The 27,556-nt window shown below is 38.9% G+C and overlaps 1 protein-coding gene across 1 annotated transcript; it reads left to right on the top strand.

The window, feature by feature from the left end:
* Positions 1-3,885: 3,885 nt before the first annotated feature.
* LOC6651668 (neurogenic locus protein delta) lies at positions 3,886-27,346 on the top strand. The gene is made up of 6 exons (XM_002072786.4): positions 3,886-4,942; positions 11,122-11,433; positions 14,822-14,888; positions 18,783-19,034; positions 22,188-22,239; positions 23,670-27,346. Exons 1-6 carry the CDS (start codon positions 4,886-4,888, stop codon positions 25,519-25,521), a joined length of 2,592 nt encoding a protein of 863 aa, XP_002072822.1. The 5' UTR covers positions 3,886-4,885; the 3' UTR covers positions 25,522-27,346.
* Positions 27,347-27,556: the final 210 nt, after the last annotated feature.

Genomic DNA, 27,556 nt, shown 5'->3' with positions numbered 1-27,556 from the left:
ATCCTTTTTTCCAGTAATTTATCAAATATGGCCAAAGATTCTATATGATTTACAATGTTTGCTAAGCCATTAATCTCTGAAAGGTGGGGGCAGAAATTGTGGAATTCGGAGGGACTCCATCGTAACGAGACCACCAAAAGACAACAGAACAACATTGTATGAAAAATGAAACAATAAAAAAAAGAAAACTTGAGTTCTTTCCTACCCTTGCAAAAAAATCGTTTAATTCTGATCCTTCCCTCTGATCTTTTTCAAATGCAAATCTCGAGTCATAAAAGAGTTGAAAACCCCTTCCTCTTGTGGCCTACATATGTATCCATAGCCATTCAAAGGAATCATCCCTCCGAGTGGCAGAATCTATTTTTTTTGTATGCAAAAAGAGCGCCAAAAGTTGGATTGAAGGTATTTTACATTTTATGGAAATCCCAAGGCTAATAATCTAATGGAAATGTCAGGTTTCAACCAAAGGAACTGTGGGTTAACTAGTTAAAGACTACAATAAAAATTAAATTATTTATTTGAATTTTTATGACTTCATTTATGAGTGCACAGTACACATTTGCCAGTACACAGTTATTTATACAACTTTTTGATAGTTGAATCACTTTACAAAAGTTAGTTCTGGAAGTCGATTAAATAAAAGACTAAGGTCTCTCTTGATCAAAGATCAGCTAACAATATGTACATATATTTATGCATACATTTATATTCCACAAACTTGAAGTAAAAACACTCAAAGGCAACAAAATGCACTTTAGTATTGCAGTCGAAAAATACAGTAGAATCCGGTTATAGCGACGCTCCAGGGAAGGACTCTTTAACGAAAGTAGCCCAAAAAAATAGTTTTTTCTTTATTTTACGGTTGACAGGTTCATAATGGGTTTCAAAATAAAATCAATAATATTTTAATCAAAACTAAATTATTTACTTATAAAAACCTTTGCGCATATCACAAAACGAGATGTGAATTCTGTGCGTTAAAGTCATTGCATAATTTCTGCAGCTTTAATTTACTCCGAAACACTAGGTGTTTCTTCATTTTGATCTTGGACGTTTTCAACACTGTCCTGGCCAATACACTGATAACTGTTGTCCTCGGACACTGTTGTCCTCGGAAGGTTCCCCTTATATAGCCACACCATTGCCAATGTTCTTACATGCTCTTCAAATTTTTTTTACAGCTCTTCTCCAAAACCAATAAAGGAATGTCGTTATCGTATTTAATATTCCGAGTTGGTGCTACTGATAATTGAATGCATTTCTACATTTTTAACATTATTTTGCTGCCATAAGCGAAGTCGTTATAATCGGATTTTACTGTACGCATATTTATATTTCACCAACTTGAAGAAAAACACTTGAAGGCAACAAATTCAAAAATGTGTTCAACATGTAATTCCAAAAATTTGGTCTAACAAATGACCAATATTAAAATTCCAAAAACTTCTGAGAATTGAAACTTCAGGTGTGCGAATCACAATTTGGATGAATTTTGGATATGTTTTAAAATACCCCGTCATTTGACGCTGTGTGAAATATTTCGGCGCACTATTCTATTTTTTCCACTGCAGGCAATTGTGCCCAAATTGCTAAATAATTCTTCACTGGTCATACCAATGCCCGCATCCTGAATATACAATATATAGGGGAGAGTGGGGCTAATCGGCGCATTTTTTTTTAACCCTTCATATATCCTGATCGGGAGCTCGTATCCTCTCATATGAGCACTTAAGGGGTTACGCCACCCCTGAGGTCCAAAAAACAGGTGAAAAAATTAATTATTGCTCTGCGGCCAGTATACAATTTAGGAAAAAACTTTTATTATACACAGATTGAGGGTACTTTAAAGAATATTTTTTGAAAAAAAAAAATTTTTTTTAAACAAAATGGCGGAGATTTCGGGCCGGCAAGTGCCACCATGATTTCTAAGTCCTTGCAGGTGGGGTGTCGAATTTCTCGGCTAAACATCACCCGAAAAATCCAAAAAAAATCTTGTTATTCAGGAAGGCTATGGCTATCCGCCCACGTAGGATTTTTTTTTTAAAATTTTTTTTGGCAAAATGGCGGCTGTTTGAAAAAAAAAACGCTCTTTTTCGAAGAACCTTTTTGGCTAAAAAAATTCATAACTTCCAAACAGGACCTTAAATCAAAAAATCCTACGTGGGCAGATACCTAACACTGTAAAGAATATATGATAAAAATTTAAGCCAAATCGGTCCAGTAGACTCGGAGATATTTGACACCCCGGTTCAAAAATAGTAGTTTCGAGAAAAACGCAAAAGAAAAAAATTTACCACGTCGGGGCCGACTCGGACGCGCTCACTTCTAAACGCTGCAACTTCGGAACTAATTCGAATACCGATATGATTTAAAGTGTAAAAGATTCTTAAAACTATAGAGGATTTTTAGAGCCAAAAAAAAAAAAATTGTTTTTTATTTTTTTCAGGGGTGGCGTAACCCCTTAAATGAAAGGTCAAACTATTGTTCAAAGATACGTTTCGATATATTTTACCGTTACAAAGCTATAGCGGTTTTTTCGTACATACCCCAAATTGGCGCTTTTAAAAATAGCGGGGCAATGTGGCGCATCGTTGTTTTACAAGTTTTTTATATAAAAAAAGCGATTTAAAAAAAAAAACTAAATATAGCTTAATATTAAAAAACTTGTTTTATAAAAAACCTTTTTTTCACCAAAAATGTTCATTTTATCGTTTGTCCATTAGCTACCATTAGCTATATGATATAGTATTCTGATCCGTCTGATTCTGGCAAATGTACTGTTTTTATCAATAACTAGTTTATATATCGGACTTTTATTCAAATATAGCTATGAATTTAAAACGCCATATTTAAATTTCAACTAGTGCGCCATTTTGCCCCGAACGAACGAAGTGCACAGCATAAGTTAATACATGTCGGAACCTGTTTTAGTTAACATCTATCAAAATTAAAAATTTATTCAATGTTTTTAAAACCAAAAAAACGAAAAAAAATTGATTTTTGAGGTTAAAAATTACATAATCCCAAAAATTTCGGATACTACGAATTGGATACGTCTAAGTTTATGATCCAAATATAGCCTACCAAAATGCGATCTTAGGACAATTATCACTTTTGGATCGTGCTATTATATTTCAAGATAATTTGACTGCGCCCGATTGTCCCATGCGCCGATTAGCCCCACTCTCCCCTACATATGTATACAAAACGTTGAATACACAAACACATAGGAAAATCAGAAATCGAATAATTGAATTAAATTGGGGATTAATAATGCATCGTCGGAAGATTTATGCTCATTGTCCGAACTGATATCAATCTGTGAATTAAGCAGGATATTTTATAGTGCTGCATTCGAATCCTAGTAAGTTTTAAAACTAAAAATATATATACATGTATACAAATAGATATGCCAACTCTCAGCAGAAACATGATCTCTTTATCATGATAACCACTCTTTCGTCTGTCAACTGTGATGCGTACTTAAGCATATACCCTCCAAAATCAGGAATGACAAGTTTCTACTATTTCTGTGTAAAAGGATTTCATTTTTCTTCTACAAATGTAGAGGAGTTTTTTTAACCTAAGTATTTTTAACCTGGAGGAGGCTCAATGTTTGCTGGGTATAGTCGAACTCGAGCAAAAGAGCGAATTCAGCAACAGCGGCGGCTATTTATTTTGTTGCGGCGAATATTCAAAGAGAGAGCGGCCAAGTTAAACGTGCGAACATGTTCGAGTTGGCATCATTGGTTGCAGTTGGCACCATTCGCTTGATGTTCGAGTTGCAATGAGTTCGGTCTGGTTGTTAGGGCGAAATAATTTGGGTGTATGGTCGGGCGAAATCGGCGAGTTCTAAGCTGGGGCGAATTGACAATTTTCGCGGCGAGTTTAAATTTGAATTTCGAAGTGAGCGGACGTGCTGTCGGATGAATTTATTTTGGTTTATTTTCGTAAAACTGCGCGGCTCCGCCACATCTTGAATTTTCAAATATTTCAAATATACGAAACGAAAAAAAAAACAAATTGTAACGGGTTCTCAAGGAGTAAGGACGTGCGCGCGGCTACTCTCTCTCCGTATTAAAAATAATTAAATAAAATAAATTGCATTAAAAATATTAAACATAAAAGCGCGCGTCATTTAATTTAATGCAATTGGAATGAACAACAAATTCAAATGTGCAACATGAGAATAAAGTGAACAAAAAGCAAAAGTGAAGAAAAATAAAATCAAGAAAGAAGGAAAATAAATTGTTGTATTTTCCAAATATTCGAAAATATTTCGTAAAAATCGAAAATCAACACCAACGAATATTGCATGAGTTCTAAAAGTGTTTAAGAAATATAAATAATAAAAAAATAAAGAAAAAAGTTGCCGTCTTTGGCGGCATTTCTTTTTTTTTGGAATAAGCCATAAACACCGTTAGGTTTTTTTGGTGCTGTGCGTGAGAATAAGCAAGGCAAATAAGCCCAAAGAGGAATACGCAAAAGTGTGTATTTTTGTGTGTTTTTTCCCATTTTTTGCATAAAAAAACAATGTGGCGCGTGCACGTGTAAAAAAGCATCAACAACAACAACAAATGGCACCACCAGCAACAACAACAACAACTAATTGCAAAACCATGTGCCGCAGTTAGAACGAAGAGGACGCCACGAGGAAGAAAGGAGAGAAACAACAAAATACAAATACCAAAAACAAAAAAGAAAAGGAAAATATACACTCAAAGCTTCTTTTTTTTTACTTGATACGTTGGTTTTTTGGTAATAAATTTCACGAGGATTATTACACTAAACAACAACAACAGCAACTACACACACACAATATAAAACTAATTTATTACCCAAAAAACACCAACCAACAGAAACAACAACAACAAAAACAATAAACATGCATTGGATTAAATGTTTATTAACCGCATTCATTTGCTTCACAGTTATTGTGCAGGTGAGTTTTCCGCGAATTAGTTTAAACAAATCCCCTCCTCCACCCTCCCCGCATGTATATTAAAACGACGCATGCGTGCGAGTGAGAGAACAAGTGATAAAGGCCTTGCCAGATTGCCCAAAAAAATTGCATTTGGGGTGGTGGTAACCCGCGATAATTTAAATTCGCTAGAAGAGCAAAAAAGATTTGTGTTTGGAATATATTTTCATTATCAAAATCAGACTGCATAGTGCATATGATAGTCTTATAATTTGAACAGATTATAATTATACAAATTTCTTGAAATTTTCAGTCAAAACAAGGTTAAAGTGTAGTAAATGATAACAAAGTCCAATTTTGCAAGATTTATATTATTAAGTCAATGAATTAATTTCGGAGCTTTTTATATAATTGTCAAATATTGCTATATCAAATTTCACTATTACTTGGTTAAGTTGGACTACTAAAAAGCTTTAGTTTATTGTTTTATACAACATTTTCTCAATTTCGTTTCATTTCTTCTAAAGTGACAAAATGCCAAATATGCCATAAATTCTAATATTTTGTGTTTTTTTTTTTATTTTTCTGTGGTGGTTGACAATTTTTCAACATTTGTTCCACAATTGCTTAGATTGCGTAATATGAGAACCTCCTGTGTCAGCTGAGCAAATCCATGGGCATACATACATATATATGTATGTATAGAGGGGTTGCTTACACACTTTTAGGGTCGTTTATGATGGAGATCTCCTACTCTCTCTCTAGAGAGTAGATTTAAAACTAGTTTTGCGGCAAACAGGTCCAGTTCATTCCAAAAAAAAAAACCAAAAAAATTACCACCAACGGCGCATGCCTTCCAAAAATACTATAAGCTACTCGATTTCAATATGTATATACATGAAACTTTTAATGCACATATTGTTGCTGGGGGCATGGGCAACATCTGCCGAGGCATATTTCGTTTTTTTGTTGTTTTTTTTTCTGCATTTTAATACTCAGCGTAGGTCAACCATCAAGTCGACGACACATGCGCAGAGAAATGTCTTCCACCTCCTTCGCAAAAAAAGCAGCAGCTTCACTTGCTTATCTTATTTGGTTCCTTCTTTTTCCTCATTTTCTTCTTGTTCTTGGTTGCCTTTCATTGATCTTTCACGCCAGCATCCCCTGTGACAGGAGCACTGCATGCTGCGTGTTCCTTCTGCTTGTTTTTGTTCTTGTTGTTCCTTCGCCCTTAACTTTGGCATATTGTTGCGTGCTTTACTTTACGTATGTATTTTTTAGTTGCTAATTTTAACAGCGTCTACACACGTCTGGAAACCTCCTGCGGCCTCGAACAGCTGAAAATTTCAAGTGCAGCTGTTGGCCACATCAGGCAGACGATAGACTTTAAAAACCGCGCATGAAAAATCTCTAAAAACGAACAGTGACTTGTTATATATTTTAGACAATTCTCGATTTTCTTTTTGAAATCCGAAGTAAAGTTTTTTTTCCAAAATCTTTGTGTTTTACATTTGATTTTACCAAGCATGGCCGAAATATCTTAGTGACTTACTAGAAAATAGTTTAAAATAAATTTCGTCTTTTCAATTTATTCTTCAATAAAGTTTAAAAATCTCGCTGAAAAAGTCTGTCAAATAAATTGTTTAATAATTTTCGACATATTGTCGTCCCACTTCTTTTTTGTTGTTGTTTGGTTTGCCATGTCCCTTTTGTCTTTCTTGCTCTCTCTCTCCTGCTGTGCTTTAATTTCACTTGACTATCAAATAACCGTAATTCTTGGTGAAGTGTCTTGTCCTATCATCATCTACTCTACTCTACTCTGCATGTCGTCGCGTTCTTTTTGTCTCGTTCTCGTGCATTTTTATTATGTTTTTGCATTTATGCAATTTTCATATTAACATTGAGCATGTGGACAGAACTTGAGGAATGAATGAATGAAATGGGTAAGAGCGTGAGTGAGTGAATGACGGAGTCGTCTCCCCTTTTCTTTTTTTCGTCTTCATAACATAATTAATTGCTATTTAGAAATTCAAAGAGAAGGAGGAGCAGCAGAAGGAGAGAGAAGAGACACCCACACGCACGCTGATTCACTTGCGCTTATAACTGTTTGGGTCTGTGTATGGTATGTGTGTGTGTGTGTGCGTGTGCGTTTCCCAAGCCCGTTGTTAACGGTTGATTATGATGATGAATTTAAATGATTAATAAACAACATTTTCAGTGGCAAAAGGCCAAGCAGCAACAACAATAACTAGAAGAAAAGCTCTAGAAAAAAACCAAAAAAAAAAAAGAAAAAAGGAAAAAGATAGCTAAACAAACACCTGTAGTAGGAAAAGTAGAATTACAACTCAAAAGTAAGATGACTCAAAATGCGTGTGCCCTTATAAGTTTTTCATACATTTTAATGTCTCCTTTGTGTTGTGTGTGTGTGTGTGTGTGTTAACCCACAACATCAAACTGTCAGTCAGTCAGTCAACGTAAGTTGACGTGGAAGACACAACAAAATGGCAAAAAAAAAGCAAGCAAGTGCCAAGAGGGGCAACTGGGTCTTAACTAGTCGCGTCATGCCTGAGTGATCGCAGTAAAAATAGCAGTACCCTAAGGAAAAAGGCCCCCAGCCAGAGCTTTTCAGCTAGATGGGCAACAGCAGCAAACTGAGTCAAGCAAAAGGTAAACAATGCAACGCACTATTTTCTAACACTTTAACAAGTGTCTCTCTCTGTATGTCTGTCTCTAGGGTCCACCGCAAAGCTAGGGCTTGGGATAGTTTGGGTTTGCTTTTTCCCCCCTTTTTTTTGGGTCTAGTTAGTTTTTCAAGCGTACTAAAGTTCAAAGTTGAAGGCAAAAAACAAATAAAGCGAAACAAGTGTCTCGGTTCCTTTTCTCTCTTTTGGGAATTTTGAAAAGTCTAAATTCTTAAAAAAATAGCATACATCTAGGCGCACCATTGGCAATATTCTTTGTCTTTAGTCTGGTGTTTGTTTTGAAAATATCACAAAAGTTTTCCCTCCAAATTTTTGGTGAATTGTTAACATTTGGTTGTCAAAAAAGACAAAAAAAAAAAAACAAACACATTGTGAGAAAATCAAATTGAAGTCTCTTCAAATTGGTGTCAAATGTAAAAAAATAAACGTTTTGTGGTTGCACTTTTAACTCAATTTTTCCCACCAAACGTAGAAAAACCGAAGACAACAACAACAAAACTAAGAAAACGTTTCGTGTGTTATGCAAATTGATTTGCTTTTTTTTCTTCGTTTCTTTCATTTTTTTTGTTTTGTTTATATTTTGACAAACGTTTTGTAGTGGGGGCTGCTGCTGCGCCTTTGTTTTGTTTGTTTCGGTTTAATTTTTGGTTAGTTTTCGGTATTAAATACTCTGCCCAAGAAACTGAGAGTAACAAGAGAAATTGCTTATTACTTTAAGGTGTGTCAGGCGCCCCTTTATGCAGAGGCAACCCCCTTTATTATTTATAGGATATTTTAAAAGTCGTTGTAAAACATTTAGCTACTTTTTATCGTATTTTTTTTTTTGTTTTTTGTTCATTTTTTGTGTGTCTGTTGCATATCAAAATAAAGTTGGCTCTGCTTGGCACTCTCTGTATTTACTTTTTTCCACCTTTTTTTTATGTTGTGTTGTTGCTGTTAACCTTCCTTCCGCTTAATGGTTTTTCTAACATTTCTTTTGTTTCGTTTCGTTTATTAATTCAGACGCATCTCGTCGAGTTTCAGTTTGAAGTTGGAGTTTTTTTCGAGTTGATCATTTATTAATTCTTCGTCTTTGCCTTCATTTGTATGTGTGTGTGTATTTTTTTGCGCATATTTTTGCTCTTCTTCAAAGCGCCGTTGAAAAGAAAAAAAAAACAAGTTTTTTTTGTTGCTCTTAAGCTTTGGCTCTCCTTCAGCGCCAGCTGCATTTGTTTTTTTCTCCAGCAGCTCCAACTCCAATTCACTTTTAAGTCACGTTTTGCTCTTTTTATGCTGCTCTTTCGTAAATCTCTCTCTCTGTCCACCACCACCAGCTGACACACACACACGCTAGGTGAGCTCCCCCTTCACGCAGTGTGTGTGTGTTAAACTGTTATAGCTTTGGGGCTCATAAGCCGTTCAGTTTTCGCTCTCTCGCGTGCGCTCATTCTCTCTCTCTCTGTCTCTTTCAATATGGCTGCACTGCAGTGGCCGCCGCTTCTTCACCTGGCGTTCGCTTACACCTTTTTTAACCCCCTCTGCCAGTCAACATCACCTTACCTCAGCTCACCGCACCTTTTGTGTTTGGTTCGTCGTTCGGCGAGCCGACGCTTTGACGCTTCGTTCGTTTCGTTCGTTTTAACCATCAATGTTGACCGGCAAAATCGTATGCCGTGGGAAACAATTCGGTTTTACTTGTACATTTTTTTTCTTTCTTTCTTCTTCTTCATCGTTTTTCTTGCTTCTTCTTCGACTGCCTGTTGCCGACGAAGTTGACGCTGACGTCAACGGCGACGGCGACGCAGCGCTGCTGTTGCTTTTTTGCGTTCGTTTTGTGTTATTTTTGTTGCCTGCTGCTTATTAATACACGTTTTGTTGTTGTTTTTGTTGTTGCCTCCTGTCGTCTGTGTCTGCTCCTCCTTCCACTTCTTTTTCTACTTCTACTGCTGCTTCTTGTGCAGTTTGTTGCCTAAGTCTTTCGTTTTTGCATTTCAGTATTCGAATGGAGTAGTAGTTTTTCCCATTTGATGTATAAGTGATTTTCCAACACTTGACACATTTTTCATCCCTCGATTCCCACTTGACTCTCTTTCTGCAATTACAAAAGTCTTTTTTCAACAATGTTAGCGCCATTAAATCATAGTTAAGCAGCTTTGCTACAGTTTTTCTTTTCTTTTTGTTACTTCTTCTTTCGGTCCCCTTTTGTGTGGCTTACACCTGCTGAGCCCTAAGTTGGTTGGTTGACTTGCTGGGGGTTGGGGCTAAAAATTGGAGCTTAGCTCCAACAGCATCTGAAACACGCGCACTTCTCTACTTCTACTTAATTGAGCAATTAAACACCCATGTTCACTCTCCAGACTCCAGTACAAAAAAAAAATAAACCAGAGGGGGGGAACCATCTACCTTCCCACATGTGGAGCAAATCTCTGGCTGACTGACTGAGTGAGTGAGTGAGCTCACAGTGTCTTGTTAACAATTAAATTGTCATTTTAACAAGCTTCACTTCACTTTACTCCACTTGTTGTTGTTGGTAAAATGTTAATTGCCGAACAGTTATAGAAAACGGGCCAAGCAACTACACTATACTACAATAATAATAATCAGAGCAATAACTCAACTCTAGTGCGCCTATTTTTGGGCATTTGCTTGTTAAAAGGCAACTTTATGATTTCAAGTCACCATTTATGGCTTTACAATTAAAGTTTAGTGATCTTCCTTGGTCAGATGTTAAAATGGAGTTCTATAGAATGATTTTTATTTTCATTTAGGGATCATTTTAGTTAAATCATTTATCTTTTGACCCATTTTTTGCCTACACATAACTATTAACTGCCTTTACACCTTTTGTGTGAGTCGTAAAACGCCAAGCAAAAGCAAAATTAATTGAGAAATTTATGACAAGATGACTATCAAAACAAATTTTTGGCTAAAGCGAAAATATGCAAATATATTTGTCGAAACGTTTTTTGATCTGTGTTTCTGGCGGCGGCGCTTTAAAAAGTCGAAAGTCGATCACAGGTTAACGTAACTTGAAAGGCAGGCCAAACGAAGCAGAATTTATTACGAACAAAAGAGGAAAAAAGGCGGCAGTCGAAAAGCGACCGCTTGCTGTGCATTTGTCATGCTGCCGATATTATTTTTCGGTTCTGTCTCGGTTGACTCTTAATATTTCATAAGCCTGTTTCCAGTTCCAGGTCCTTTGCATGGGTCTCTTTCCAAATTGCGCTACCCGAGTTTGAGTTGAGGTTATTTTTTTTTTTTTTTGTGGTGCAAATTCCTCTGCAAAAGAAATACCAAAGCTGCCATAAAACAACAAACCGAACAACAACGAAAACGACAAAAAGATTTATTGTCATGTTGGGGAGCTGCATTCTTTATTCGTCTCCTTCTCTCTCACTCAACTTTTCTTGAGATCTGTTTTTTTTTATTTGATTTTTAATGAATTGCATTTTAATTTGATTGTCTTTGACGCTTTATACTAATCAAAATCCTTTTTCTCTCTTTCTGTGTTTTTTGCAGGTTCACAGTACCGGCAATTTTGAATTGCGTTTGAAATACTTTAGCAATGAGAACGGACGTGATAACGAAGGACATTGCTGTAGCGGTGAAACGGATGCGGCGACATCCAAATGTGTTGGCACATGCAAAACGCGGTTTCGCGTCTGTTTGAAGCATTATCAAGCGAAAATCGATACAACATCGCAGTGTACCTACGGTGATGTCGTAACGCCGGTTCTCGGTGAAAATTCGGTTAATCTAACCGATGCGCAGAGCTATCAAAATAAAGGATTCTCGAATCCCATACAGTTCGGATTCACATTCTCCTGGCCGGTAAGTTGAATGTCTCTCATACAGCCATATAGCAAACAGCAAACAGATATTTGCGCATTCGGAATGAGTTCTAAATTTAGTTGTGGCCCTAAAAATGAAGACTCGATGTGTGGGGAGATGTATCTACGAGAAAGACGCCCGTCAATTTCCTCCTCCGGATGGTTGTGGCTGCTGTCTCTGGTGCGGCATCTTTGCTAATTTGTTTGGGCTTTTTATAGCCTAGCCCAATGCCCTCTCTCTCTCTCTGTATCCGTTGAGTGTGCGCCGTGTCCTTGTTGAGGGTTGTTGGCGCTGACAAAACATCTGTCGGCTATTAAAAGTATGCGCTGGAAACGCGTGCGCTAGCGCTTTATCAACCCCTGCTTTAAAAATTGTCGTTACTTTGCGCAAGGGAGGGAGACCTCAGAGAGAGAGAGAGAGAGAGAGAGAGAGAGAGCGAGACTTGACTTTATCAAGTAAGGCATCTTTTTCTATTGGAGATTTTTTTGAAAACTCGGACTTTTCCTTATTTTAATTGTACAGTTTTGAATAGATATACACCCCGTGCTTCGTTTCTGCGGTTATTTATGCGCACGTGGGCTCAATAAATTGCTTAAATTTGAAATACTTGCAACAGCAAGACAGCGCCTGTGCACATTCTTTTATATCTTTCAACGTTTCGTTTCTTTTTCTGTTTTTTATGTTTGGTTGGGTTTTATGCTCGACTGGCTAAGATATATATATATATATGGTACTTCTTCTTTATTCGTGATGAGCGGCGGAGAGAAGGAAAGGCATGTGGCATGCCCCTTGCATTTCTTAATTATTATTACGACGAAAGAAACGCTGCCAGAGCCACCCCACAACAAAAAAACACACAGACACACACACCGCAGAGCAGCGCAGAGAAAGAGAATGAACATTTTTACCTTGGATATATGGGAAGTTACTCAAGCTCTTCAACAACAACAACAATTTTGTTGTTTGTAACGTATTTTCCAACGACTTTTGATATTATATACCACCACAATAGATGTTCTATGTATGCCCGCAGCGTGTGCGTTGTTGGCTTACTTAAGGGGTGTTTTCCTCCCCCCTCTCTCTCTCACTGTGACCCTCTCTAGGTTTTTGTGACCCGTCTCCTGGGTGCCTTCGTAGACACTTTACTTCCTAATTGTTGCGCGCATGTGCAACGTCACTATTATTATCATTACCATGCGCGTTCTTTGGCTGCCGCTAAAAGTGGCAAAGTCATGCTAGACCCGCTGAGTTGCCTTAGGGGGGCAGCAGCAGCAGCAGCAGCCGCAGTTGGATCAACTCATGGTGGTAGGTTGAGTTTGGCACGTGAAATGTGTAAATTTTAGCATACAAAGTGCGGGCAGAAAAAAGTTGAAAATATTGCTTAAAATATGCATAAAACAAAACAAAAACAATTAGCAACAAATGAAAAAGAAAAACACGTGCCTTTAGTTAGTTCCTCTTTTATATACTTACTATTTCTGTCTGCTCTAGTGCTTAAAAATAGTTTTCTTCCCACTGAATCTTGTGTGTGTGTGAGTGTGTGGGGCGCACTTTCAACTTTAAATATTTCTAGGTCAAATTATAAATTTAATTATAGAGTAACAACGACTAGACTTCTCTAGACTAGGCAACTAATTTAATGTTGCACTTAATTAAAGGCAAGGCAACAGTTGGAGAATAACTCAAAGAAGATGTGGTGTGGATGTGGATGGGTTGGATGATTTGAGGGCTAGGGGGGATTGGGTTGGGTTTGGGCATTGGCATCGCCCTCTTCTGCATTGCACACACACACAGTGCCTAAAAATAGTCAAGCAACATCTCAGCATTGACAACACACGGAACGTCTTCTACTCGGTCTATCTGTCTCGCTCTTGTATTGAACTTTGTTACTTTTGCCTGTCTCTCTGTCTGACTGTCTGTTGTCTTTTCTTTTCTGCTGTCCTGTTGTCTTGTCTCTTGTCTCTGTGTCTTGTTGTTGCTACGTGCACGGTGACTACCACTCCTACTCCTGCTTGCGCCCTATGTATGTTTGTTGCAGCATTTGGCATGCACTTCACCCTATGTGCTGCTTCTGCCTTTTGATATTGACGTTGATATACAGCACCGCCGCACGCGATATTCACTACGCGTCATCCTCATCGTCGTCGTCGTCGTCGTCGTTGTCGTCTGCTCATTTAGTTATTTTTGGAGTCCGCGTCCTCCTTATGATATACAGAGTAACTAACAGAGAGAAACGGCGACTTCGTTATGATAATTTTTCCTAAAATGCATATAGAACTTGTATAAAAATCAGCAGCAGCAACAGTTTGCATTTTTACACACTTAAATTTTGTAGACAAATAATTTTTACGATCCACAATCATTTCAATTCATTTCTGCATTGAGTATTATTACCTTTCTGCTGTAGTTGCTACTCATTTAACCATTGTTTGCTGCTGATCATCTATGTCTGATTTGTTTCCTGTCGTGCCCATAAAACACACATACACACACACACAGAAGAAAATTGCATTAAAATAAAAATAAAATACATTTTCAATGTCTGTCACACAGAAAGGCGAAGCCGAGTTGGATTTGGAGTCAGTCATTTGCCGTTATGCAATCAATCGGCGGATTGGCTTATCAACGAAAATTAATTCTACATCTCCACCTCCACCCACACAAACAAACTCACACACACTCACACAGACACACACTTATTTTACGCAAAATCGAAAGTTATAGACGAAAAAAAGAAACACCAGAAAATTAGTCATTTACATGCAATGGCCAAAACGCAACAACGCCCAACAAGCGGCAAGCAGGCATCAGGCACCACCTCTACAGAAAAAAAATAAAATGAACAGCAGCCATGCAACCATGTTGCATTTTCATGGATTTTTGTGTCATCTCTGCCGGTTTTTCCACTACCAGTTACTGTATACGTGTGTGTGTGTTTGTTGCATTTGTAATCAAGTGTGAATTGAGGGCGAGCTCTGTGTGTTTGTATGTGTGCTGAGCAAATGGATTTGCATTTCAAATGGCTCAGCCGCGGTTACTGCCACTGCCATTTACATTTCGATTGCATTAGTTTTGAATGCATCCAATCTATTGAGCGGAGTATGCTGGTGGGCGTCAAGAAACACGTTTGCTGCAATGCTGTCATAATCTTTTTATAATGAGCCTACTCCCAAATAGCCCAAAGCTGTGAATTGCTGTTGATGTGATGTGGTGGGATTTAAGTAGATTGAAGACCAAGACCAAATTAGTCATACACTCGTCGATTGATATCTTAAACTTAAACGAAAATGAAATGAAGATGATTTCCTTGTTTGAATTCAATTTCCCGTTTTGATAAGTAAAAAAACAAACTTTCTTTAACTTTATTTTTCTTCTATTCCTCTTACAGGGCACCTTCACATTGATCGTCGAGGCCTGGCATGATACGAATAGCAGTGGAAATGCACCCTCAAACAGTAAGTTAATAATTTATGAATTAATTACTTCCTAAAGACAACCATTTGGGCTATATCCTGCTTCCTGTGAGTGATCGATTGAAAGCTGTCATCATCAACAGCCACACGATCAAAAAAATTTGTCGTCATTTTTGGGTTTACCTGTTATTTGATACCTTTTCAAAAAGTTCTAGTTTCGCTAACTAACTACACTACCCTCTCACACTCTTTCACTCTGTATGAGTGTGTGTGTAAGATTTCCGGCACATTGAGCGGTTTTAAATTCCCTTCTACTCCTGTCGTTGTTTTTTGCGTTCAGGGATAAACCTCAGACAGACTTTGTCGCCTTTGTTGTCTTTGCCTTAAGCGAACGGAAGTGCTTGGCTCGGCTTGGCTTGGCTCCCCCAGAACTCATTTAGTTTCAAGTATAATTTCGATTTTGGCTTGTGTCGCGTAGGCCATATCACGAATTGCAATTTAGTTGAAGGAATTTACAGATCGTGTATGTTTTTGTGTATGGTGTAATTCATCTTGAAAACAATGCAACAACTACTGATCTTTAAGGTAGATAAACAGATCGATCGAGCAGGAGGAGAACCACACACAGTCTCTCTCTCTAAGCAAGGACACATGAAAGGAAATCCGAAAACCAGATTTGTCTTTTATCTTTTTATCAAAGCAGGTATGGTTTTTTTCATTAGCTTTGGGTATTACTAATCTCTCTGCAGCTCACTTTTGGGTAATTTTCCCACAGAATATTATTAGTTTTACGGGGGGCTACCTGCTATTCTTTTGTGGGCTATCTACCTGCACTTTCTTTCACGATCTATGAACTTTTTTCAAAAGAATTCTCCTCAACCTTCTTCTTTTGCTCATCAGCATCAAGAAAGAGAGAAACAGCATTTTTATCTGCTCCTCCCCCCTCCACACACTTGTCTGCCTGTATTTTGTCTATTCTTAGCTCTTGGCCTATTCCTTGAAGGAATTTTAATTGTTTTGCAGCCTGTGTGTGTGTTTTAAGACCTATAGATTGGCATCCTGCTGAGGCAACGAGGATTCCCGAGGATTGCTGCAACAAGCTAATTTTCAAGTACCAGTCTAATAGATCTTTATCTTTATCGGTGATTTTGCCCCCCACAATAGCAATTTTCAATTCAATTTTGTGCCCAGATTTCTAGTTGAGCTTCACTTGCCGTCGCACCGTTCGCTTGTCAAGGATTAATTTCATTATTTAACGAAGGGAACAACAGCCAAACGAAACGAAAAGAAAAAGGAATGCAACGGGCTGAGGCGGTGGCAAAAAAAGAAAGAAAAACCAACGATCTCCCGCATACTTTAGACGGCAGACAAGTTTACGCCTGTCTACCCAACAAGTTTAAGTCTTTTTCTTAAGTTTTGTTATATTCATTTAACATAAATTACATAAAAGACGTGCGAGAGAGAGAGAGAGAGAGAGATGGGGAGACACGGAGAACACGCATCGCAGGGAGAATGAGAAGGTGGAGCTTGAAGGAGGAAGTATGTATACTTCGACCTTTTCGCCAGGTTTTTTGCTTTCGGGCATATAGCATACAGCCAACAGGCAAGAATCTGAATCTGAATCCCAACTCAACTCAAGTCGTTGTCGTCGTGCAAGGTGATTCTTGGCCTCTTCTTGTGTGATGCGTCGAGAAATCTTTCAACTCATGGGCCTTTTAAGATTTTCGCTTGGCTCTTTTTCGTTTCGCTTTTTTTTTTTGCACCTATCCCTACCTACCAATTAATCTCTGCCAATGCCAAAGTTGTTAGTTGCACGTTGTTGTTGTTTTTGTTGTTGTTTCAATGTTGTTAAAATGCTTATCTTTTAAGTTTAACTCATTGGATCAAGAAAAAGCAGCAACAGCAACAGAGGCAACTCAGCAACAGGCCAAAATAAAGAAAAAAAAGAGTGGTTGATGCCACAAAACTTGTTGCTGCCTGCTGCTGCTGCTGCTGACGTCGTCCTGTGTCTTGATCAAATTTTATTTCAAAAATTCTTTTAGTCTCAGTCACCAAATAAAAAGAGAGTCAGGAAATTCGTCCAACCAAATTCTTGTTGCACTCAAATTTTTTAACCCTAGGATAAACTGTGAACAACATTTCCGTCTTTTTCCCAAGGCGGGGGAAAGTTGTCACCTGCTGCTCTTACTTTTCATTTATGACAACAAAAAAAATGCACTTCCTTGTGATAGTTATTTTCCATGAATTGCTGACAGTAAAACAAATTTTCACAAATTGTATAGAAAAAATAAAATTTTTTTTTCATACATTTTTCTATTTTATTTAATTTTTTCTTTCTGTTTTACTGCCAACAACTGGCCAAACAGGCCAAGCAAATTGTGCGTTGTCTAGTCAAAGTTGCGGTACGTCTAATAACCTGTCATGCCACAAATCGCCCCAATGTCTGTCTGTGTCTCAGCGTAAGAGTGTGAGTGCGTGTATGTGTGTTGCACAAATGTAAATAAAACCACCAAAATACAATTCAATATGGCTCTAAGCTGATCTCTCTACCTGGGGCCTGCTGGGGAATGTTGTTGCTTGGCGCGATTTTTGCATTTGAGCGGTTTTCCATGTTGTCGCCGCACAGGTGAAGCACACACGGCGACGACGCTTGCAACTGCTTGTCTAGCTGGCAGCAGTTGGCAACTGGCTTAGAATTCTGTTTTCGGTCGCATATTTTTGATAATTAATTAGTGAATATTTTGAAGTATTTCCATATTTTGTTTTGCTGTACTTATTGAGTAACCAGTTGGTCAGGTCGAACACACAAAATAAATAATAAATAAATTGTCTCTGACATTAGCCAAATGGATAATTGGTATTTGCTGTGTGGAATTGGTTGGTAATAGATTAAGTAAAGTGAATCAAAAATTTCATATTAACTTTTCTTACTTTCACTTGAAATGAGGCTAACGCTTTTGCTTTTTGCTGCTGCTGCTGCTGGTGCTGCTCCTGGTGTGCCAGTTTAGAAATAAGCCACTAAAGTTTTCACTACCAAGTGTTCTGGAAGAAGATGGGAAGGGGGTGTAGTGGGGAGTGGGTGGAGGAGCATTGGCATTGCGGGAGATTTATGTGTTGAACGGACTGTTTTTAAGCTTAACAAAACTCTTAAAACGCCGCATTCAGCCAGCCAGCTTCAAGCCAACTCGTCATCTCCGTCTCTCTCCCTCTCTCTCTCTCTCTCTCTTTTACTTGCTGGCTGACTGCATGCAATTCGAATAGTCATGCACCTGCAATTTACTTTATAGACCATGGCATAATGTGGCTACACACACACAGACACACACACACACACACTCTAAAGAGGGAGAGAGAGAAGTTGGCATCGAATAGTTTTCAAAAAAGAAATAAAGACCGGTCCGGCTTGGTTCAGCTCTCGAACAGCTGAAAAATGCATGGCTCAAAGATCTCGCGTTTGCTGTGGATGTCGTCGACGTTGTCGTTGGCAAGCGGTCTGCCTGCCTGATGCCAAGCCCCGTGTCTCCTTCATTGCAAAAAGCAAAAATAAAACGAAACAAAACTGAAAAAAACTAAAAGGCTACCCTACCCGATCGACTGCATACCTTAACACGGCTCGACTCGATTCGGCACTTGACTTCCACCAGCTTAGCTTAGCCCCGGTTCAGAGAGACTCTTTGAGTTGCATTTAAAGTTTTGTGAGTTTTCCTCCAAAAACAAAATTCCATTTCGAGCCGTCTTAGCCTTCAGCGGTATCTCAACCCTGTTGCCCATCTCTCTGGCCTATCTCTATCTCTCGAGTTAACTTAACCCAATTAATCTTCATTAGTCTATTGGCCGACGACGACTACTCTTCAAACTTGTTCTCACACACATTTTGCCTTTATCTTTATCTCTTACTCATATTTCCTCTCCTTTTCTTTTCTTCTCTTCTAACAGATGTACTTATCCAACGGATGGCGGTGCAACAAGTATTGGAAGTATCATCCGAATGGAAGACCAACAAATCCGAATCACAATATACATGGCTTGAATATGATTTTCGTGTTACCTGCGATCCTCATTATTATGGCGAGGGTTGTGTGAAATTTTGTCGCCCATACGATGCGGATCCATTTGGCCATTACACATGCTCGGAAACGGGTGAAAGGATCTGTTTGACCGGATGGCACGGAGATTATTGCGAAAAACGTAAGTAGCCAAAAATGTGAACGTTTTTACAAATCTTTAGTTTATTCCCTCACATCACTTGAGGCAAATGTTTCAAAGCCAGATCAATAGCCTCGAAAAAATATCACTGTCACTTACAAAAACAAAAGGTGACTACCCCTTCCATCTTAAATATACACAAATTCTTGTTATTTTCAAGCATTTTGTGGCATATTTGTTTGTTGTTGCTTCTGGCCTAAGCTCGAGCCCCAGCCTCAGTCTCAACTCCAGAGACGGTCTCTGCTTTGTCAAGTGGTTGGGGTTTCTTGAAGCGTCCTCTCACCACTTCACCTGGCAACTCATTATTATTGAAAATCACTTGCTTGTCAAATCAAATGAGATGATTGTACACAAAACATGGAAAATATAGATAGACACACAGAGTGAAGGGGGGGATACCAATTCCAATCCAGTCCAAACCAATCCAAAGCAAAAGGAGCTGCCTAACGAATTAAAGTGTAATTATTTTGAATGTGTAAAGTGATGATGAGTTGACAAAAAAAACCCCAAAAAATTAAAGAAAAATCGAAAAATTTAAATTTCTTGCTCTAGAAGACGAGATGAAGCGGAGTGGGGGAAAAAAATCAAAGAGATAAATTAAAAATCAATGAAATTCAAAGAAACAAAATATAGAAACTTTGTGGGGGAAAAGTCATTTGTCATTCGAGCACGAAGAACAAAACGTCTAACGAACTTGAGTAGCAGCAGCCGCCGAAAGCGAAACGTAAAAGATTCGGTTTTCTTCTGATTTTGGGCCTTTTTTATTTGTGGTAGTAGCTGTGAATCCAGAGCAGACAAAACCCCAAGAGGCAGAAAAGACAGAGAGAGAGAGAGAGAGAGAGAGATAGAGAAAAAGAACACACAAAAATCTTCCCACGCCAAGTGCAAGGGCTCCAGAAAGTAGAAGAAGGAAAAGAGCCGAGGATTTTCGGACCAAAAGGTGTGGTTGGACGGCAGCCGCTCAGAAGATCATGATGACGTTCTTAAGATGATGATGATGATCTTCTTCTTTTTTGTTTGATGGTCGTCTGCATGCCTCACATTGCTGAAGACGAAAGGAACGAACTTCCTTTAGAGGCAGCCCAAGCAATCGCCTGATTACACCTTAAACGTCGTAGCTCCATCTCTCTTGCTCTCCTTTTCTCAGTCTCTCTTTCTCTCTCTCTCTCTGGCCTTGTTGCTGCTGTTGTTTTTTATTTTTTTTCGGTCAGATAATTTTGTGTCCTGTTGCTGCTGAGGAAGAGGCAGCTGCTGCTGTTGTTGCTGTTGGCTTGTTGTTTTATTTTCAACTTAAATGCGCAAAAATGAGCTTAAATTAAGGCACACACACACACACACACTTGTACGAAAATTATTTTCCAGCAGCAACAAATAAAAAGCCAAAACGTGCGAGGGGCAAAAAGTTTGCTCATGTGGAAGTTTGATGCTCGATTCCTTTAAAATTGATCCTCTTCCTCCTCTGTCTCACCCTCAGATAAAAAAAGGGTCCAACATTTAGTTAGTATTTTTTTGCGTCAACCTTTTGTTTTTACTGTGCGTATGAATGGAAGAGGATCTTTGCTTTTTTTTTTGGTCAAGTTAATTTCTTAAGGAAATAAGCTATTTGCAAGAATCTTTGAATGAAATGCTATCCAAAAAATGGAAGAACAGCTGCGAACTGAATTCAGGGGTCTGAACATCGTGCGAAGTTTTGCTATCAATTGGGCAAGTGAAAGTAAATTTCCCATTGCATAGAATAATGATCATTCACTTTATCAATTTATAGAGTCAATTTTGTTCTCTAGCTCCAGCTTGCGGCCGTGTGAACTTCTTTTCCCAAGAACATTTTATAACTCGACTCCTGCTGCCGGCTACTAAACCAGCTCAACAACAACAGCAGCAGCAGCAGCAACAACAACAAGACTCACTTTCAGTTCTTGGGGGTTTCCAAAGGGGAAAATTATTTCAAAAGAGTTCTCGTCTCGTTCGCGGTCTCGGCGATCTCGATCTCATTCTCCTCCTCTTTCTGGCTACAGACTCTCTACTGTACGACTATGTAATAAAAATCATTGGCAATTGCCAATATTACGCTTTTATATATTATCTGCGTGCAGGGGAATTAAAAGAGCAGCCGCCTCCTAGCATCTCCTCCTCCTGCTCCTCGTTCGGCTGCTGCTCCCGCTTGAGCCAGAACACGTTTTTGTGATTTTCTAGCAATTTTCCTGGCTGCTGCTGTTCAATGTTGCTGCCGTTTGTTGAATGAAACTTTAGTTTGAAAAAGTTAAGTTGGCTCCTCCGTCTTTACACGTTGCTCGTTCGTTTGTTCGTTCCTTTCTTTCGTTGCCCATTTTTAGTTGTGTTCACGATTTTTCATCTAGGCCCTTTTTGCGCCTTGACTTCGTCTATGTGTGCAGGCAACTCCCCAACTTCCTGCCCACCGTCACACAAAAAAAAAAAAGAAAAAAAAACATGTTTGCCACATTCTTCAGCCAAGTCGCAGCTCCAGCCCCATCCTCCACCTACTTCTGCTTAACTCCCTCCCATTCTTTGCTCCTTGTCTCCAATACAATCGAAGTTTTCGTCGAACCTTTTGAGAGCTTGGGAATCTGTTTCTTTTTTTTTGCTTTTTGTGTTTTTTTTTGGGGCCTCCTTCCTTTGCCATCTTCATGGCCATGGGATTATTTCATTTTGTGTAGTTCCTTTTTGGCCTTAGAAACGAGTTATTCCTGCTTTACAGTTTGAAAGCAATTGGCCCCCATGATTCATTTTGGGCTGTCTCTGTCCCTCTCCCTCTTTCTGGGTGTTTAAACGTTTTTCATCTTCTATTGTTAACGCGCTTTTGTTTTATTGTAGATAGTTTAGGTTTTGTTTCTTTCGTATTTTTAGAGGTTTTTCATTGCCAGACGCGTGAAAAAGAAAGTTTTTCTGTCCCCTCCTCGGAGAGATTTTTGTTTAAATTGCCTCAATTTGATGAGATGTATTTGTTGTGGGTTGTCTCTGTCTATTTTGAGTGGGTGTTTGTGTGTTTTTGTTTTTGGGGACAGGTGTTGGGAAATCATTTAAACAAAAAGTAGATTTTGCCTTCTTTTTTTTTTTGTTTTTTGGCATTAACATTTTAATTAACTTTCTGTGTATTTTTTTCTTCTCTTCTTTTAGCCAAATGCAAAGGCTGCGAACATGGTCACTGCGAGAAGCCCAATCAATGCGTGTAAGTATCTATCTTTATATATGTAGATATAACTTCTCTCTATATATGTATATACTTAACTTTCTACAATCATGTGACTAGGAGGAGTCTCTCTCCCTTTAAAATAGTTACTACTTTTCGTTGTTGCTAACTTCAGACAAGTAGTGTTTGTTGTCGTCATCATGATGACACACCTTTTACAGCTTGTTTTCCCCCTCCCTCCCTCTCTTCGACATTTGGCAAAAGGGCAACCATTTAGTGCACGTTTTTCCAACTGCAGAGAAAAAACAACAAAAATAAAAACAAAAACCGCAAGAAATTCTTTTGCTTCTGTCATTTGATTTGCTCGACGAGGTTTTGCATTTCAATTCGTCGTTGCTTTTTGACTACATTAAATAATGAGAGACGACACAAAGGCAGACAGCCAAAGGAGGAGACAAAGTAGTCAAATTGAATTACAAAGATTTCCCACAGAAGGTGTAAGTCTACACTTTTGACGACGCTGGCAAATATTTTATGCATACAATTTCAAGACCAAAGACCAAAAGAGCCCAACACTCTAACCAAATGATCAGTTTATTGGGGGGGTGTAGGAAAGGGGGATTTAAGGCTAATAATTGTGATTTTTGCTGTTTTTGAAATTGATTATCTATCGACACACTGGCCTGGGCCTGGGCCTGGGACTTGGACTGGCTGGCAGGAAGTAAATCATTATTTATGCATTGAAATCAAACAAACGGAAATCAAACATTTTTGTGGTCTCTCTCTATCTACCTATCTATCTCTGTGGTGATAATTGTGCCAAATGGAATTCCACATATCATCATTGGGTTCCAAATCGGTTCCAATTGAAAATTGAAAATTGTTTTTAACTGGAAACCCGCAAATTGGTGGGAATATATTAATAATTCTATAAGCATAGCCAAACACATGTTTGCTAAGCCAGTCAAGTCGATGGTTGCATATCAATTGAACACCCCTTCTCCTTTCCCTTACCCCTGCACCTCTTCCTCTGTCTCCCTGTCTTGTTGCCTGCTTTGAATTTATTACGAACTACTCACTTGTCTTTTTTTGTGGGTGAAGGCTTTCGTTGAAGCAACCAAAAAAAAAAGTGCGTATCGTGAGAAATGCATTGACTTGATACTCTTTGATCAGCATGAATCATGATCTAAAGATAAAGAGTTGAACGAGGGGACGGGCGGGAGCTGTGGCGGGTGAGACTATTGCAATATTCGCTTTATTTCAATTGTTTGACAAGAAGACATTTTGCCTGCTGCACTTGATGAAGAAGACTTCGCTTGGCTTGGCTTGATTTGGCCTTTTTCTGCAGTCAAGCATAAAATTTGTGTGTGTGTGTGTGATTGGGGAGAATTAATTTTAAGATTTTATCTCTCTCTCTTTCTGTGAAATGTAACTACAATTTTATTTTGTTTTCTTCTCACTCTTTACAGTTGTCAATCGGGCTGGAAGGGACCCTTGTGCAATGAGTGTGAACCATTTCCTGGCTGTGTTCATGGAACATGCAACAAACAGTGGACCTGCATCTGTCATGAGGGTTGGGGCGGTTTCTTTTGCAATCAGGATCTGAACTACTGCACCAATCATCGTCCCTGCAAGAATGGTGGCACCTGCCTCAACCAGGGCAAACATCTCTACACCTGTAAATGCGCCCCGGGATTCACTGGCCTCGATTGCCAAACGGAGATCAATTCCTGTGATGCCGAAGTTCCACCCTGTCAGAATGGTGGCGTTTGCATTAATGAGCAGACTAAACGTGGCTATAAATGCGTTTGCCCCAACGGCTGGAAGGGACGGATGTGCGAGGAGAAGCTGTTGACATGCGCGGATAAACCATGCCATCAGGGCACCTGCCGTAATGTTACCCACAGTCCAATTGGTGGTGCACAGAACAGTCAGCAACAGCAGCAGGGTTTTCAATGCGAGTGCCCTAGTGGCTATAGCGGAGCGACTTGTGAACTGCATTTGGATAACTGTATACCGAATCCTTGCCAGAATGGCGGCACCTGTCAGACAAATGGCCAATGCTCATGCCCCACCGGTTACACGGGAGCCAAATGTGAGATTAATATCGATGATTGCCAGGGGCACAAGTGCCAGAATGGGGGCACCTGCATCGATTTGGTCAATCAATATCGTTGCCAATGTGTGGCTGGCTTCCATGGTCCGCGCTGCAGCAACAAAGTCGATCTCTGCCTGACCAAGCCCTGCGCCAATGGCGGCAGCTGTACCAATCTCAACAATGACTACCAATGCACCTGCCGACCCGGATTCACGGGCAAGGATTGCTCCATCGACATCGACGAGTGCGGCAGTCTGCCGTGCCACAATGGCGGCACCTGCATGAATCGTGTGAACAGCTTTGAATGCGTCTGCGCCAATGGCTATCGGGGCAAGCAGTGCGACGAAGAGTCCTTTGATTCAATCAACTTCGATGCCCATCAGTATGGAGCCACCACCCAAGCACGTACCGATGGCCTAACCAATGCCCAGGTGGTGCTCATTGCCATCTTTTCGGTGGCCATGCCTCTTGTGGCCGTGATAGCCGCCTGTGTCGTATTCTGCATGAAAAGGAAGCGCAAGCGTGCCCAGGAGAAGGACGATGCCGAGGCCAGGAAGCAGAATGAACAGAATGCAGTCGCCACCATGCACCACAATGGCAGTTCGGTGGGTGTGGTGGGTCTATCCGCTGGCACACTGGGAGTCAAGCGCGGCAGCAGCGGCGGCCTGACCTTCGACAACACGAACAACCCCAATATCATCAAGAATACCTGGGACAAGTCGGTGAACAACATTTGTGCCTCAGCAGCGGCTGCAGCAGCGGCAGCGGACGAGTGCCTCATGTATGGTGGCGCCCTGTCCAATGCCTATGCCTCAGCAGCAGCGGACAACAACGCCAACTCGGAATTCTGTGGCGTGGGACAGATCAATAATCCCGGCCTGCAGCGAGCCAAATCTCAGAAGCAACTAAACACAGATCCCACGCTAATGCGTGGAGCAGCAGCCGCAGTAGCGGCGAGCTCAACCAAAGAGTATAGCACGGGCTCGGGAGTGGGGACGACGGGCGCAGTGGGAGCCACTGGCGGCATAGCACCAGGCGCTTCCGAGGGCAAACGGATCTCAGTACTCGGCGAGGGATCCTATTGCAGTCAACGTTGGCCCTCATTGGCCGCCGCCGGAGTGGCCGGTGCCTGTTCATCGCAAATGATGGCTGCCGCCTCGGCCACCGGCAGCGGAGCGGGGACCACGCAACGCTCTGTGGTCTGTGGTACGCCGCATATGTAAAAAGACAACAAAAACCACTAAACACAAACAGATCTAAAGACTGGGTTGCAGAGACACAAGAAGAAGAATAAGAAGGGGAGACGCGCCAAAAGTGAGCCAATTTATATGTGGCCTATAATTGATTGATTCGACTCGATTGATTGAAGCAGTTTTAGTCGTCATAAAATTTTTGTGTAACAGGCAAAAACAAAAAAACACTTTTATATCTCAACACTTTCTCACAAGCAAAAACTCACTCACTCACATATACACACACTCTGACACGACTATTCGCTTTGATTTTTATGAATTTTTTATTTGTATTTAATTAGTTAATTCGATAAGGACATAACTGACTTAAGCCTAAAGTTTATAATTCATAAATTTTTTGATCTAAATGAGAGAATTACTATATATAACACGTATTCTTTCTCTTAATCGAAATATATATGTATATTTCTTCTTGACCAAAATGCTAGCCAGCGGCTCGACTCTAAACTAAGACTAAAAAGCACAGACAAAGCCCTAGCAGCCCCCAAACCAACCCCACCCTCCCTCCTACAAAAAAAAATTGGACCAAATCGAATGAATGAATTGATAATGATATCTTTCTCTCTTGATCCTGACGTTTTGCATGTTACTGAAAAATCTGCTTCAATTTATTGAAATTGTAAATAATACACAAAAAAAAAAACAAAATAAAAACCCACACAGACACAAAAGCTTACATTTAAATGTAATTTAATTAATAAATGATAAGTTAGCAATTAAATTAAGCAAGAATTCCTCATTGACGCTGCTTAGGTATATAGGAAGGAGAGACTCAACTTTTCATCTAAGCATTCTGTATATATATATATATATAAACATAAAACACACACACATTGATATACGACGACACACTTACACGCAAGCAGATAAATAATTGATAACGGATATATATACTTAAAAAATTGACTATCTCAACTATATTAGTTTATATATAAAGATATATATACATAAAAGGCATTAAACATAATTTTTAGCATAATTATTAACTTAAACAAAAAAACAAATGGAAGACAAACGAAAACTTTTAGTGATTCTATTATAAGTTACAGTCCTCTCCCCCTCCAAACACACACACACACACACATAAACTTTGCTAAATCATTCTTTAAATTCTTATTTCCAAAAAACAAAATTTTAATTTTTTTTTTTGTTTTTTTGATTTTAAACATATTTTTTTATTTCATTTTGTTTATTTGGTCTTGATTATTATTTTTTGTGCATTTAGCCACTTGAAAGAAGCAAAAGTCAATGATAATGTTGTATATCTAAGTATATATATATATATATATGTGTAGTGTAAAGCGAAATCAACTGAATTTATAAATTTTAAGATGAAAAAAAAAACACAATTGGAAAAGAAACATTTCGAATGATCAACAAAATAGTGCTCTCCTCTCTCATTTAAACATACAACTTTTGTTTCATTTAAAAAACAAAAACCCAAAAAATAATATACAATTTAATTTTGATCTCAATACACAAAATCGCCCATCCATCCGCCTTCTCCTCAGCTACTAAGCTCCCTCCCTCTGAACTCTTCTCTATTCTAAACTGTTTGCCCAAATTTTCAACTCGTATATCAAAATTAAATGCAACAAAAAAAAAACTAAGATTAAAATTGCAAATGGTTCCTCGTTAGTGTAAAAGCAAGACTAGTTGTAAATGTGCTAATTTGATAATACATGCATATATATATATCCACATAAAATACTGAAAGACAAAAAGGAAAACGGAGGAATCGAACATATATTATATATATTTTCTATACTCTAAACCACTTTGATCCGATCCTTTGCTATCAAAAGCCTTTATTTTTGTTAATGTACATAGATTTTGTATCCTCTATGCTTATATAGACGCACACAGACACACATTTATATATATATATATTTTTTATAAATATTTAATTTTTTAAATAGTCGTTTTTAATAATTTATATTTTTACTGCAAAGAAAAAACTCAAAAAAAAAAATAAATAAAACTACTCCTCAAAGAATATTTGCAA

The sequence above is a fragment of the Drosophila willistoni genome, chromosome 3R (genome assembly GCF_018902025.1).
Source record: "Drosophila willistoni isolate 14030-0811.24 chromosome 3R, UCI_dwil_1.1, whole genome shotgun sequence".
Taxonomy (NCBI): domain Eukaryota; kingdom Metazoa; phylum Arthropoda; class Insecta; order Diptera; family Drosophilidae; genus Drosophila; species Drosophila willistoni.
This window is presented reverse-complemented; position numbering and strand designations above follow the sequence as displayed.